The 16712-nt window shown below is 30.8% G+C and overlaps 1 protein-coding gene across 1 annotated transcript; it reads left to right on the forward strand.

Annotated features, from left to right (window-relative positions):
- The first annotated feature begins 14826 nt into the window (after nucleotides 1–14826).
- Nucleotides 14827–15393, forward strand: LOC101264682 (uncharacterized). Its single transcript, XM_004248805.1, has 2 exons — nucleotides 14827–15096; nucleotides 15175–15393. The coding sequence occupies exons 1-2, from the start codon at nucleotides 14827–14829 to the stop codon at nucleotides 15391–15393; spliced, it is 489 nt and encodes a 162-aa protein (XP_004248853.1).
- The last annotated feature ends 1319 nt before the right edge of the window (nucleotides 15394–16712 follow it).

Below are 16712 nucleotides of genomic sequence, written 5' to 3' on the forward strand. Positions count from 1 at the left end.
TCTATCATCAAAACGAATTAACGATTCTATCACAATATTAAACCAACCAATATTTCATTAGTTAGCTACTGAATTAGCATGTTTATAATTTAATATTCGACAAGTCAAATCATTAAATATAAATATCCATTCAATCTGTCCGATAAACAATCCTAACTTATTCGTAATGCGAACGAAAATTTTATATTAATGTACAATTAAAAAAACAACAATTTTAATAATATGATTATGTGGGCTATTTTCTAAAATAAATAAAATATCTTTGTATTAATTTAGTCTAATAATAATTTTGGTCTCTAGTCTAGGCTTTTGCACAAGTGAAATGTGATATTGCCTCTTAATTAATTATTGTGGGAACTTTGGGTCCAATCAATTGTGGAGCGTCATGAAATGAAGTGCTGGTCCTCTTCGTCTATTATAAACTATAGTCTATAACTCTATAGATATGCCTCCAGTGTCATGCCTATCTTGCAGCCTTTTTTTTTCTCGACATTCGTAGCTGATATTAGAGTTTAAATAAATTTGATAGCGTAATAAAAGATCTATTTAAGGATAATGTTTTTAAGACATTTTTTGATACCTAATATATATTGTAATGAAATAATTGAAATTATTTTATTTTAAACTAAAATTTTTAAGCTTAAATCCCCATAAAAACAAAAAACAAAAAAGAAAAAATTAAAAATGTTATTTAAAAATAAATCTTATAATGCATAAATTTAATTTTAATCAAATTCTAATAATATGAGCGAGGTTGGAATGAAAAATCAAAAACAAATGAAAGTGCACTTCTTTCGCCGTCTGCCTATGGGTTGACTGACTTTCTTTGGCCAAATTTATGAATTATTAATGAATTGACTATACATTATTCTCCTCCGTGTTTTCTGTTGTCGTTGATAGCTGAAATATGGCATGAAATGACATAATAGTTTTGTTTAAAAATAAGTGATATTTATATATATATGGAGAGAGAAATTGCTTTAAGATTTGAAGGTCGGGGGTGCCACAATATTCAACTAAGATAAAAGGATTGATTGATTTAATTTTGGCTAAAATTCAGGTTATTAATTTTATTTTATTTCATATATAAATTGATAAAATGTGCCTATAGTAATATTTTCTTTTAGATATTATGTGATCAGAGATAACTAAACAATTCAATTTTTATTTTATTTTTTGGAATTAAATGTCTTATTCGCAGAAATTTTGAGAAAAAAAAGTCACGTTAAAATTTGAGCTTATATAAACCATCTAATAATATTAACATAATATACTTATCTTCCATTAACTTTATGAGTTGTTGGAGATATATTGTTGGGAAATAATAAAAATTGTAGTTCAGCCTATTCATTTTACTTAGCAAAAACGTTGATAAAGATCAAAAGAACCTATAATTTTTTTATTAAAAAAAAAATAAATTTGAAACTTGTGTTTTTTTCTAAAAACTATTATTTAAATTTCTTCTTAATAATATTTATTTGAAGCTCATAATTCAGTAATCACTAACTGATAAAACAAAATAAACATGTTACACTCAAAATCAATAGATTAATAATTAGTGTCAGAGAAAGTAAAAAAATAAAAATTTATTATGAAAAGGGGTCAATTTGAATTAATAAAAAATAGTAAATAAATAAGAATGATGGAGAAAAAGAAAAAAAAGGAGTAAGCAAAAAAATTTAAACATGAACAAAATATACCATTTAACTTGACCTCAGCTAGAACTATCAAAATGGGCTGGCCACTCCATTCGGGTTAATCAATACATGCTTTGAAATTTTACAGATTAGGTCGGGATAGCCCAATTTTGACGTGGACCAAAAAATGATCAACCCAGCCCACAAGTACGCGGCTACGGGTTTTGCTAGGCCAACCTTTTTCTGAAAAGTACATTTTTCACAAATTTTTAAATTAATTATAATTTAATTATTATCATAAATATCGACAAGACAATATTACATAATGTTAGTGACTACTCGTTAATCAAATCCACAAATATAATTATCTTTATAATATTTATTAAGTTTGATTTCAAATAAAAAATATAAATAGTTAAATTGAAATATTAATTTAATTGCTTTTCAATGATCATAGTAAAATACAATACTTCATAGGTTGCGTGACCTATACAATGATTCACTAGAAATTTTAAGAAAATTTATTTTATGTAGTATATATTTTATAAAAAGAATTTATATTTAAATTATAATATTTCAAAATTTAAAAAAGATTTTGAATTTAGATCCTTATTATTTTTAATACTCTATTTTATTATTATTTTTTAGTAATTAATTTTTATCTTGCTCTACAAATCCGCAGACTTATTCATGTCAGGCTACAAAGTTTTTTTGTTAAATGAGTTTCAAAAATTGTAACCCAACTCTATCAAATTACGGGTTAGGCCAGCCTAGCCCATATTGATTGCTCTAGCCTCAGGTTACATCTATATCCACCAATTTTGGGTGTGCACAAGTAGATAATTAGACTTGTACAAAATTGAATAAATAGATGGTGACATCCTACTTGACAATTTGTTTCCTACATGGTGTATCACGTATATTATGTTATATAGGACTCATACGTCTACTTGTTAAAACTTTATACAAGTTAAAGTGTCTACTTGTGCATACCTAAAGTGGAAGACATAAATGATGTTGGCATTCATTCAATATAGGCTAAAATGATGTTTAATAAGTAACTTCATTAGACTAAACATTGCTTATTAAGCAACACTAACAGACCATATAGTTTTTTCTATTGTATATTTGTGTCAATCGTATCATGTATTTGATTTGATGGTTTAGACTTTTTTCTGGTTAATTTATTGTAGGGCTTTTATATTGTTGCTCCATTTTAATAACTCATAATTCAAAAAATAGTATGAATATTATTATGTATTTGAGAAACATGCTTTTGAATATAATGTATGAAATTGATATTTGATACACCAAATTAATAATAGATACATGAAATTAAAATTAGATCTATAAATTGATACATGAAATTAATATTATCATATAAATAGATACATTAAAATAATACTAGGCACGTATAACATATACCCAAAGTTAATATTTGATACACTATGATACATATGAATCTACTTGTATGATACGTATCTAAGTGTTTTGTTTGTTGGATACATCATATATTGATTATAGATAAATCAAATTAAAGAATTTTATTACTTTAAGAATAATAAAATGAAATTAATCAAATTGCATGACCAAGATATATATGTTTTTGTCTTTTATAAATGATATTAACGAATTTATTATTTAAAAAATAATAAAATGAAATTAATTAAAATAGATAAACTCCTTGATTTCCGCCTTATGTTAAGGAATTTGGTTATAACCAATTAATTCAAACAAATAAAATATGTATCTCAATTTTAAAATTCGACAAATACATATATCTCACGGATTCAAACTCATGTATCCCATTACTTTTCACCATTATATTCCACCTTCCCATATTTATGACATACTTCATGATATTCCCCTTTTATATCATATTTATGACATACTTATGTCCACCTCTATGTAATACTATAAATAGAGAATGAAAAATCATATTAGAAATACACTTAAAGAGTTGTAAAATATATTTTGAAGAATAAGTAATCTCTCTTCTTTTATTGTACAGTAGTTGATCTAAATATTTTATCACGATAAAAAATAATATCGTATGAGGTTTTGGTGTAAATGATAAACTTTTTAATATTACGGGAGAAAATGATTGAGGAGGAGATGATTGATAGTTGAGAAATTATCTTTGATATGAATTATCTAGATAGTCATAAAAAAAAAGGTATAATACATATATTGGACTCTAAACTTGACTTTAAATTTTTAATTTTAACCGTCAATTTTCATAATGCACAAATAGACACTTTAACTATCCAACTTTTAAATAAATAAACAAATTAGTCCTACATGACATAATACACATAGGACACCACGTAGGATAAAAAATGACATGTAAGACATGTGTGTCTATTTGTTCAACTTTATACAAGTTTAAGTATCTATTTGTGCACATCCAAAATTGAAGTATAAATGTAATTTAAAGCCAAGTTTAAGGGCACATTTATATATTATACCTAAAAAAAGGATGAACACAAACTTCAACAAATAATTCATTTACAAATTAAATCTAATATTCGTACAGAAAGAATCGTGATAAACGTAAAGAATAAGCATCAATATAATTAAGCCCGCTTAAAAATAGATCAAAAAGCTGCAAACCAATTGCCAAATATTTATCGATTCTATGTTAGAATATTGCTGTACCCAATCTGCCCTTCCTCACAACAACAGGCTAAAAATTGATACTACATAATATTTAAGCCAACAGTCCACAGACCTAAAAGAATTTGAGTTAAATTTTAATTAAAATAACAATTCCCTAAAGATTATATAGAATACTAATCATAAACATGAGTTAGAAAAAATGTAAATAAGCAAACTTGAAGAGGCATGATTTATTATAACTTCAAAAGACTATGCAATTTTCTATAATCCCAAACATTAACAATGTATATAAAATGCAACAATACCATATTTTGTGTGTATAAAGTATGAACAATGGACCTCATGCACCAAATCTTCTTATATGATTTTGAGTAGCAAAACAACTTACAAATCAAACTGTTTAACAAAAGTTGTTCGAAATGAATGAAGTAAGACTCGAGCTTCACGAGCAACCTTGACAGGACATGAACCCGGATCAAAGTTCAGTTTTGTGCTACTCGAGGGCAAACTCGAATGGTACCTTTAGGCTGTGGAAATTAATCATCTTCAAGAAGAGAAGGTTGATTAATTGCCATAAAATGTTGAAGGTTAGCTAAGATATGATATCTGTAATGACCTAGAAGGTCATTTTTGGAAATTTTCATAAAATCATCATTTTACCTCTCTCGATATAGACCCCGAGTCATTTTTGATTAAGGTTTGAAAGTTACTTTTGAGCTTTGGGTAAAAAGTGATGACTTAAGTATGTTTTTGATTTTGAAAGGCTAAAGTTGTTAAAAAGTGGCTTTTCACCGTCTTTACGAGCTTCGAGTGACAAAATAAAATTATGTCGATTTTATCAGTCTCAAAACATTGAAAGTCTAACTTAGTTGTCGATTTCATATTTGAATCTTTTTGAGGATTTGAGGTCCTAAGTTGGAAATTGTTGAGATTTTAGCCTTTGGGTTAAGTTTGGTCAATATTCGAGGTTCATTCGATAAATAATTTTAGGTCAAAATGAGGACTTGGTTGAACTTCCCGAGCTCCCAAGCTAGATTTTAGTATTTTTAGGCATTATGTTCGTTTATAGTGACTTCCATGGATCAAGGAGACCTTAGATTCGTATTTCGAGGATTTCATTGAATTCGAAGCTATATGAGTTTATATTAAATTGCATATATGGTTTGTGTGTATGACATTTCGAAAGAATCTCGAAGGTCATTTTTATGATTTAAAAGTTGGCTGATTTTGTTGATGTATGTGTTGTGGTGTACCTCGCGATCGCAAGGCTCACGTTAGAGAGGTCCAATTCACTTTCATCAAGGGTCATTTCATTTTCCTTTCGAATTAGTGAAGGTTTGGCTCGCGATAGAGATGGTCCTAGCTTTCGCGGGGTCTCTAAAGTGACATCTGAGGGAACAGGGTTATGCTTGCAATTTCGGGTCTTACCCCATTTTGAGATTCAGAGAAAATTTTGAAGGGATTTCTTATGCTAAATCATTTGGTTAAAAGACTTTGACCCTATAATTTTAATTCTCTTTTATTATTTACGGATTGTAACATCAAAACTTAGAATTTTGATTGACAAATGACAAGGGTTTTCAAGAATTTGAGTTCTAAATTAAAATGATGATTATGAACTGATTTTAATTTCTTTTTAGAAATTATTTTTACTAATGAGTTTCAAACGCCTTGGGCAACATTTTCAACGAAAGTTTTTAGGATTCAAACATCATTTTCGAAATTGAATTTTTGAGTTGATTAGCACATTTTAAAGTGTATAATATGGGTATTATTATTTTTGAAATCTTATTGTGATTGCTTTATTGTTAGATTGTGTGACTTTGGACATTATTCATAAAGAAAATACTCAAGTCTTGGATTGACTTTTTGATTGAATTGAGGCAAATGATCTCCGAATCTTGTAAAATTAGTAGATTTGTGTATTTCCCTTCATTTTATGTGTTGGGGAGTGATAGAATGAAGTGATTGACTCATTGTTCCACTTGATTAATCATAATGAATAAAAAGATGATTAATGAAAACGTCAATGTATTGATTATAATGCTTTATGAATTGCTTTGTTATGGGCCCCTACTTTGTTGATTGATGAAATGTTTTTATCTCATTATTGTGGATTTGAATTGCTTGAGTTGTTGATCTTCTTTATGGTGTGAAATTGCTTACAGCCTGTTTGCATTTGCTTAAAAAAATAGCTTCTAAGTCAAAAATAAAAAGTCAAACTGAAATGACTTTTAAGTCAAAAAAATAAAAAGTAGGTGGAGACCTATTTTTGATTTTTGACTTATTTTAAGTCATTTTAAGTTATTCTAAATTAATTTTTACCTTGTCGAACACTTCCTTACTTATTTTAACTTATTTTTTATGATTTTCAGAAGTTAAAAACTGACTTCAAAGTACGCTTGATCAACTTTTAAGTCAATCCAAACACCCTCTAAATATGTAAATATGACTATTTCTCCAACTTCAAGATTTTAGCATTTTAATTACATCTATTTAAGAAAAGTAATTAATAGATACCTACTATCCCTATCCTACTACATCTATTTAGGAAAAATAATTAATAAATACCTTAAAATTCAGACAGTGCATTTAGTATATGTCTCAACAAGTTAACATGTTCGCCCTTCGCGCGATCCTAACAACTATTTTTAAAATAATTTTGTTTATAAATTAACATGTACTAAAAAAGAAGAAATATGATCAATATTTAGTAAAAGCTATAAAATGTTTATAATAATTGTTTCAATTTATAAGATATTATTTTTGTATTATTTTGTTAGGGTGAAAAGAACATGTTTTATTTATTGAAAAAAAATGCTAACTTAATTTTCTGCTTAATTTTCTATTTGTCGTGAATCATCAAATGAAATGTAAATAATCTGTCCTCCTCGTTTTTTAAAAGTATGGATGCTTATTTTTATATAAGGAGCTACTGAACTTCGACCTTTTTAAATATAGTTCTTCAATATGATTTATTTAATAAAAAAACACACTTGTTAGATACATAATCTTTTATAAAATTCTTTATTTTCTTGAAAAAATTGTACAAGTTAAAACTTGAAAATTAATAAAAAGCATGTCAATAGTAATACAATGGAATGAACGACTAACTATTTTAATCAAATAAAATATAAATATAAAAAATCGTAATAATAAAATCGACAAGCAATCAATATTAATATTTCTACAAACAACTTGATACCAAATTATAGTCATTTTTATTTGTTTTAATTATTAAAGAATAATTATACAAATAATAAATAGTGAATATTTTTATTCTTGAGGAGTTACAAAACTCACTAAATATCTAATTATTTAGAAAAAATATACAATTTAAATAATGACAGAAAAAGCAAAGAATGAGAGAAAAAGAATAAGTAGGACTTTTAGTATATAAGGGTTTCTGCTATTGTTTTTTTTTTATCATAATGAAATTATTTATAATTTTTTTTGGTCTTCACACAAATTAAAAAAGATTATCTTTATTTAATCAATATATTTCACTAAAATAATACTTCAATTTATTTTAGTGTGTATTTTGTATGTTTTGTTGTGGTCATTTTATTTAATAACTAAAAAGTTAGAAAATAAAAAAAATTCATTATTTTAGTACAAAACTTTAAAAATCTTGAGTTTTAATAAATAATACATACTCTCTCTATTTCAAATAAGTAAAATTATTAAGCCTTTTTTCAAAATTCAAAATAAGTGGATTGTTCCAAGTTTAAGAGAGCTGTTGAAAAATTCTTCCATTTCCCCTCATTTACAAAGTCAAATTATTATAAAAGAAATGAATTTTTAAATTACAGAATATGTATATAAGGTCGTCAGAAAAACAAATCATTCATATTAAGATTTATTGAGAGCGCTCATTCCTGAAATAATTAAATGACTTAATTTTGAGTAAATTTAATGTATGACTTAAATGAAAGAAAAGTGGAAATAAGTCTTAAAAAGAGAGAAAGAATCAAGTAAAAAGGAATTGAGGAGACATGTTTATTTAGCATAAAAATATAAATAGATAAAGAGAATTGTAAGTCATAGTATGTCTTGTTACCAAAAGTTTACAACCACAAATAAAGAAAAAATGTATGCTTCCATGTAAATATTCTAGGTGCAAATCTTGAATAGTTGATGTGCAAATGATAGACTAAAATCTAAATCCATTATATTTTGGGAAAACTAAATGTAGAGGTAATGAATAGAATCGTAAAAAGGAGTTGAAGAGATATGTCATTTAAGTAGAAAAAGTGAATAAACAAAGGTTTTTGTAATTTATAAGGTGTAATTAGCTGTAATAAACATTATAATTTTTTTTAGTTATCAAACAATTTAATTAATGAAGAGAGTAAACTTATTTTTTCAGTTTCATAATCAACTTAAACAAATATCAATTTTCTCTATAACTTAGGAAAATATGTTCATTATATTTGGAAATTGGCAGAACAAACTTGGTTTATTCTGAAAAAGTTCATTAAATTAGAGAATTAAATATTTTGTGAAATTTAAGTCCCAGAATCATATATAGACTAATTTTACACAAGTGTTAACAAATACGAAACAAAAACTTAATGGAGAGGATCTCATCTCCTTTTTAGTCAATTCAAAATTCACGAAAGAAAGAAATGTGTTATATCATCTAAATTAGAATGAAAAGAAGCAGATAAAACAAAACAAAAGATGATGGAATATTCTTGATCGAGAAATTATGTCATAGTAACATGTTATATTCATAATATATATCGGTATAAAATACGGATTGTATATCCAAAAGAAAAAAGTTTATGTAATGAAAATATCAAAAGTTTACTTTAAGAAACAAAATAATCTGTGGAAGATCATGTTGCCCTTGATACAAAAATTGTGCTTTGTAATATAATCTTGTTCTTGAAGGGTACATGTCTTGATGGATAAATAATTAATTGAAAAATTATATAAGCAACAATAAGTGCATCTATATATTTGTAAATTATTGAAACTTCTACTTTTTCAAATTTTACTTTGACCAACTTTTGATGAATCTCCTACCGCCGTTAAACTTTCTTCTTCATTTTGATGACTTGTAGCAAATTAAATTTTGATCGTCTCTTTTGACGAATATTACACCACATTTGAACTTTCTTCTTTATCTTGATAAACTTCTGCTTGACTATTGTAACACAAGAAGTTCTAAAAAATATATCTATCATCTTCATAAAAGCTGAAAAAAATATTAACAATATGAAGTTGGAGAAAATAGAAATGGACATGCAACACCATAAATGACTATTATTTATAGATGAGTAAGTAGATAGAAGTTGAGAAGACATCTTATTTAATTAGAGAATTCAAATAAATGAGATTTTTCTTGTAAGTTTCATGTGATATAATTATATGTAATGATTATGATTGTATTTATTAATTTTTTAATAAATGGATTAATGAAAAACATGAATGAAAAAACTCAAAAAAAAAAGGAAGAAGAAGAAAAAGATATATAATTTTCTAGGTTATTGAGAGGTGCCACATCACCTTGTTTATATCTAGCTTTATTATATATATAGATTTTTGTATTTAGTTAAGTAATACACATTTTCTATAAATTAAATAATAAAGATAAAATACTTAAAATATTTAAAAAATATTTTATCTTTTGTAATTGTAATTAGAAGAAGGACAAAAAATTTAAAAAATATTTTTTTTATTAATAATAGAAATTAGAGAGGTATGAATGAATTATGAATAACCACTTTTTGTAAGTTGACATGTGAAGAGTCTTTGTTGTTAATTTTTTTTCCATTAATATAATACTTATTGTAATAAATTAAATAATAACTTTTGCAATAAAATCATTACTTTAAATATGAAAGAAAAGCCAAGAAAATGAGAAAAAAGATAAATACATGTGGAGATCATAGAGAGATGTCACATTACCGTATCTTTGATTCTCCTTTATATTATATTAAGATTTGGTCAAACCATTTTATTTTATGAAACCTATATTCAAAGAAAACGAGTGCTCAAGGAAAAATATATTAGCAAGACAGAGAAATTCGAAGTCTAAACTTGACGAAAAGAAGAAACAACTGAATAAATATGCAGATGAGAAAGTTGCAACTGAAACTGGTGCTAATGATAACAATGGCAATGGGGTGAAGAGAAGGGTGTAACAATCTTAAAATGGCTATGCTAAGTAATGCTTAATGTATCTAGAATGCCTACGATTAAACCGGGTTCACACAGATTGATGCGCGTAGAACCAGACATCTGAACCGTTGCAATTGCCAAGCCAACCAACTTGGTGAGTTATTTGAGCTATGAAAGATTAGGTCCAGCTATGTAGGGCATCCGAATATGAAGATCTACCCGGATGAGTTTTAACCGGACTTAAAAAGGGGTAATCTTAAGTTTGGAGGGTCAAGGAGTAAAATGGTCTTTTTCTAGGCAAGGGTATAATTGTAATTATCCTAAATATTTAATTAATTAATTAATTAATATGGTGGAGGGGAAGTTTGAGTAGAAAGGGCTGAAATTGCCCTTTGAGCGAAATCTTGCTCCACCCGGGTTCGAGCCTTGGTGGGAGCAATGATTTAATTTGATTTATTTTATATAGTGGATTAATTTAATTATTTAATATTTAATTGCCGATTTAAAAAAAAACAGATTTTATTTATTAATTAAAGATAAATCCTAATTTGACTATGTCTCTCCCTAATCTCCTAATCCGAAGTTATCACTTTCACGCATTTCTCACCACTTCTCTCTCACTCACAATCTGCCTTCAACAAGAGAACAAGAGCAGAACTTAAAATACAAAAGTTCATCAAGAACTTGAAAGCTAAAAACTCAAAAGCAAAACAAGCTTAAAAAGAAAGGTAAAAATCAATTTCTCGACGGATTTTGCTTGTGGTTTCGGCGGTGAGATGTTGGCTTAGTGGGAAAATAGGCAGCACGTTGAATCACTTTTGAACAACTTCAGGTATGCATTTTCTTTTCTCTTGGTCCATTTCCCAAGAAACCCTTAAGGTTCAATTTAATAGCAATTGAAAAACTAAGGTTGTCCCCCGTTGCATGCCCATGTCATTAGATCCTTTGAAAGATTCAAAACATGTGTTGGTATGTCTTCTGGTAGATAATTTTAGGTCTGGTTGTGAATATGTGTTGACTATGTACTTGAAAATTATGTAAGGAATGAAAGATGTAAAGTGTATTAAGTTAACTGTTTGAGCATGTGTGTGCTATAAATTAATTATGTTGCTGCCTGAAATTTGTTTGTTAAAAATGTTGTGTTTCAAGTATGATGTTCAAATAAGGATAATGTTGCTGATTAAATGTCACCCGAAATACTCCAAGAATCAACATAAAAACTTGAGAGAAAGATGGATTGAAAGAGACCAAATTTCCATCTTGCTGGAAATTGTTCGTCTCGGCCTAAGATTGAAAAAATGAGCTATGTTTCAATTTTTTTAAAAAAATATGATGTCATTGGAGATTTAACCTAAGAACTTACCAAATGCAAATCACATAAAAATTCATGAGAAAAACAAAAAGAAAATTAAATGTGGTAAGTGGGGATTGAACCTACAACTTCTGGAATAGATGAGAGAATTAGGAGAAAAATAGGAGAAAAATGAAATGAGATGAGTGGGATATAACCCTCAACCTCTTGAATAGATGAGAGAGTTAGGATAAAAATAAAGGAGAAAATAAAATGAGGTGATTGGGGATTGAACCCACAACCTCACGGATAACTGAGAAAGTTAAAGAAAAATTAAGAGAAAAAGAATGAGCTTCTGGGGGATTGATCCCACAATATCCTTGTCTTAAACGAGAAAGAGAAGAGGGAAAAGAAAGAAAATGGTATGGGGTTGATGAGATGAACTAGGATCCCCAAAATTTGAAAAATGCAATTATCAAGTTTAATATAAGATTAAGTGTTGCTCAAGGGATTCAAAATCGGGTTCTCTTGCCCAATTCCGTATTGACACATAAGTCTTACGTGATTATATAATTAATGAATGCTGCCTATAGGAATCAAATTGAGATCTTGGCATACTTACAAGATGCATAAGTCTTGTATCACATAATCTTGGGCAATATGAATCACTTAAATGAACTATGAATGAAGCCTCATGGCTTGTGTGTATAGACTCATAAGTCCAGCATACGTTTATAAAGTAAGTGAACCTAAGATGTTATGTGTTGAGTGCTGAGACCCCAAAAGGGTTAAGTAAGAGTGTGAAACACACTAAAAGACAAATGAATATGGTGACAACATGATAAGAGGATAATGTGAAATATGAGATCCATCTCAAATGAGCCTGGTAAATGTTACAAAAACGTACTCACCTATGAGAGTGTAAAGTTAATGAAAAGACCAGTCTTTATGAACACTCTAATAAAAGTATTAAAGTTAATGCATACTTAATACATATGATGAGATGAGAAATCATCTAATTAGCAATGATGTCCTCACTATAGAAGTCAACGTCTATAATGTATGAGATGAATGTAATGGAACTTTATACTAAGCACCGATAGGCTAGCTATGAGTGGAGATGCCTTCTTTCGGGAAGGCAGAGGTTCGTGTAATTCACATGAGATGAGACTGTCCGTCCAGACAGGTACGGGTCTCCTTATATCTGCTAGTCTTTGAACCTATGCAACAAATATAGGGATCTTGCAGGGGTCAATCCCCTATATACATTAGCATGTTTTTGGTTTCACTTTGGCTGGTGATTCCACCTCTTTTTTGGTGTGGGGTAAACACACGATTTCATGGAGCTTACATGATTTATGTCATTTAAAGTTAAATTTCCCAAAGAAAGAGTGAGTCCAACCTCATGTAATGCACACAAACAAATGATCGATACCAAAAATGCTTGGTTAGGATAATCAAGAGGTGAAATAGACTTACGTAATGACGCTAGTTCATTCTTAGTCATTGCACAGTGAACCCAATGAGAGTCTTAAACTACATCCTAGGTATAACTGGTGTTTACAATAGCCTATGGATTAAGTGAAATGAAGTACGTATGAATGAATGAAGCAAACTCTGTGTTTGCTAAAGAAAGCTCTCTAGTTGAGGTCCCATATGTTGATCCCTCATTTTGGGAAGTCCTAATGTTAAGTCCATGATTCCAAGGTCTCATGGCATATGAATGAATGATATGAAATATGATATGTGTTATATGCAATATGTTATGTGCTATATATAATATGTTATGTGTTATGTGCAATATGATACGTATGATGATGCATGTTACTCTCATGGCATGACTTTCCTAATCCGATTTTAGCAAGTCTACTGAGTTGACTTTCCATAACTCATATCGTTAGGAGAGAGATCTTCTAAATCATGCATGTCCGTGGTGTGTGCTTGCATATACCCATACCTAGTACAAGTGTGTACTAATTCCATACATTTACACTAATTAGGTGCAGGTGCAGGTGAATGCTAGAGCTTACAAGACTAGGTTGGAGTTATCCAGACATGGAGCATTCATCCGGACTTGATAGGCCCTCATGCTTTCGAGGATGCTTATCTTTTATATTCTAGCTTAGATGTAGGCATGATCTAGTGGAGGATGTTCCTGTAGCGTTTCTTTCTCGGTTATTTTCAGACATTGTATTGGGGCCATTCTGGCAACCTTATATTTTATGCAGATTTGACTATTTCATTCAGTTGAGTATCTTGGTATTAGATGTTTGTTGTGAACGATTATGAACTGATGTAGATAAATCTTATATGAGTATAACATATTCTACTATGAAGTGTATGTATACTTCAAGTAAGAAAAAGTTTCAAATTTTCAGCTAAAATTAAACTAGATGATGTAACGATGACGTATGTAGGCTTGTCTGCGACCTCTGAGAGGTTAATGATGCCGGTCTCATTCGGGGTCTATATTCCAGTCGTGACAAAATTGGTATCAGAGCGTTAGGTTAAATTCCAAGGGTAATAAGTTCACATCAACCACATTGAGTAGTTTCTAAGTCATGGTAGTAAAGTGCACCACTATCCTGAATTAGAGTTTGCATGATGCGTTGGAAAATTCCCTTCTTCTGATCTTATCGTGCCTTCTCTAATGACTGATATCTTGGTGTTATGAGCGTATTTGACATCAATTCTTATCTTTTTTAGAAAATGAACACCAGAAGGAACGCTGATCGGAGGAGAGGAGAAACAGTTGCAGGGGGAAACCAAGTTCCATGCCAGTTAACTCAGTTGGGTTGACTGATGTGGAGGTGCGGACCACTTTGGCATAGATGGATCAAGCCAACACTATGCAGTCCCAGGCTATGACTTCCAGGCGAACAAGCAGGAGGTTCAGCGGGAGAACCCACCAGCGCGTAGCATGGCAGACAGACTACAGGACTTCACAAGGATCAATCCTCTGATTTTCAAAGGATCTAAGACTTCAGAGGATCCACAGGAGTTTATTGATGAGGTGCAGAAGATTTTGATGACCATGTGGGCCACAGATACTGAGAAGGCTGAATTGGCTTCCTGCTAGCTCAAGGATGTTGCACAGGCCTGGTACAAGATGTGGCAAGATAGTCGAGCTCTGGGCGGAGGTCCGATCACATGGGAGCTGTTTGGACAGCTTTTCAGGAGAGGTTTTTCCCTAGAGAGATAACAGAGGCTAAGGTTGAAGAGTTCATCAACCTTAAGCAAGGATCGATGACTGTCAGGGAGTATTCCCTGAAATTTGTGAAGTTGTCCAGGTATGAAACTTCCCTTGTGCCGAACAACAGGGACGAGATGAGTAGGTTCCTTACAAGGATCTCAGAGGATTTGGAGGAGGATTTTAGGGAAGAGATGCTTCATGATAGCATGGACTTGTTCAGGCTGATGGTGCGTGTCCAATAGGTCGAGGACATCAGGAAGAAGAGGAGAGTCCGTAAGGTTAGGAGGTCTAACACTTCTGACCAGATAGATTCCAATAGAGGTGGTGGCAGGAACACTTTTGGAGTTCGTGATCATCCCAGATTTAAGAAGGGGCATCAGAGTTCAGGGAACTTTAACTCTCAAAGGGGTGCAACACCCAGAGGACGCAGAACCGAGCCAAAGAAGGGCAATGTAGGTGATGTGCAGCATCCCAGACAGAATGTGGCAAGTGTGGCAGTATTCACAGTGGAGAGAGCAGACTAGGCACAAATGCCTATTTCAATTGCAGAAAGAGTGGACACAAGGTCAAGGACTGTGCACAGAATAAGGGTTAGGCTGGAGGTAATGCTCAACCTAGGCCTAATCCCAGAATGCTACCGCAGGCGATCTTACTAAGAGGAACAGATTCTACGCCTTGAAGGGCAAGGAGGAGCAGGAGAAGTCTACTGATGTGGTCACATGTATTTTGCAAGTTTTCTCAACCTCTGTTTATGCTTTACTTGATCCAGGGTCTACGCTTCTTTTGTGACTCCCTAGCTTGCTCTTACTTTTGAAACACTACTTGAGGTTTTGCATGATCCAATTGTAGTTAGTACTCTCTTGGGAGAAACTGTGAGAGTTGATAGGGTTCATAAAGACTGCCCAATAGTAGTATGTGGTAAGACTATGTGTGCATACCTTCTTGAGTTACCCATGAATGACTTCGATATTATAATTGGTATGGACTAGCTCCATATATGTTATACCTTCATGGATTGTCGTAGTAGGGTTGTGAGATTTCGTTTCCCTAATGAATTAGAGCTGGTCTGGGAGGGGTACAATTCGAGTCGTTCAAGTCCCTTGATTTCGAACCTAAAAGCTAATAAAATGATGTCTAAGGGATTGTTATGTCATCTTGTGAGTGTCAATGATCTAGATCATGACATTCCTTCCATAGACTCTGTGCCTGTAGTGAATGAGTTCCAAATGATTTGCCTGGAGTCCCTCCCCATCGAGATATTGATTTTGGTATCGACCTAGATCCCGATACCAAACCAAGTTCAATTCCTCCCTACATAATGGCTCCAGCTGAACTCAAAGAGTTGAAGTTGCAGTTAAAAGATCTCACAGATAAGGGCGTCATCCAGCCGAGCATATTCCCTTGGGGCGCTCCAGTGCTGTTTGTGAAAAAGAAGGATGGAACCCTTAGGATATGTATTGAATATCGACAGCTTAACAAAGTCACTAGAAGGAACATATATCCACTTCCCAGAATAGATGACTTATTCGATCAGCTCCAAGGGTCTAGTTTTTTCTCGAAGATTGATCTTCGTTTTGGGTATCATCTGCTTAGGGTTAGGGATGAAGATATCCCAAAGACAACCTTTCGTACCCGTTATGGTCATTATAAGTTCTTAGTCATGTCATTTGGTCTCAGTAATGCACCAACTACATTTATTGACCTCATAAACGTAGTCTTCCGTGAATACCTTGATTATTTCATCATAGTAGTCATTGATGACATCCTCATCTACTCTAAGACCAAGGAAGAGCGTGAATATCATTTGAGACTAACCTTGCAGGTACTTAGACAACATTACTTG

The sequence above is a fragment of the Solanum lycopersicum genome, chromosome 10, assembly GCF_036512215.1.
Source record: "Solanum lycopersicum chromosome 10, SLM_r2.1".
Taxonomy (NCBI): domain Eukaryota; kingdom Viridiplantae; phylum Streptophyta; class Magnoliopsida; order Solanales; family Solanaceae; genus Solanum; species Solanum lycopersicum.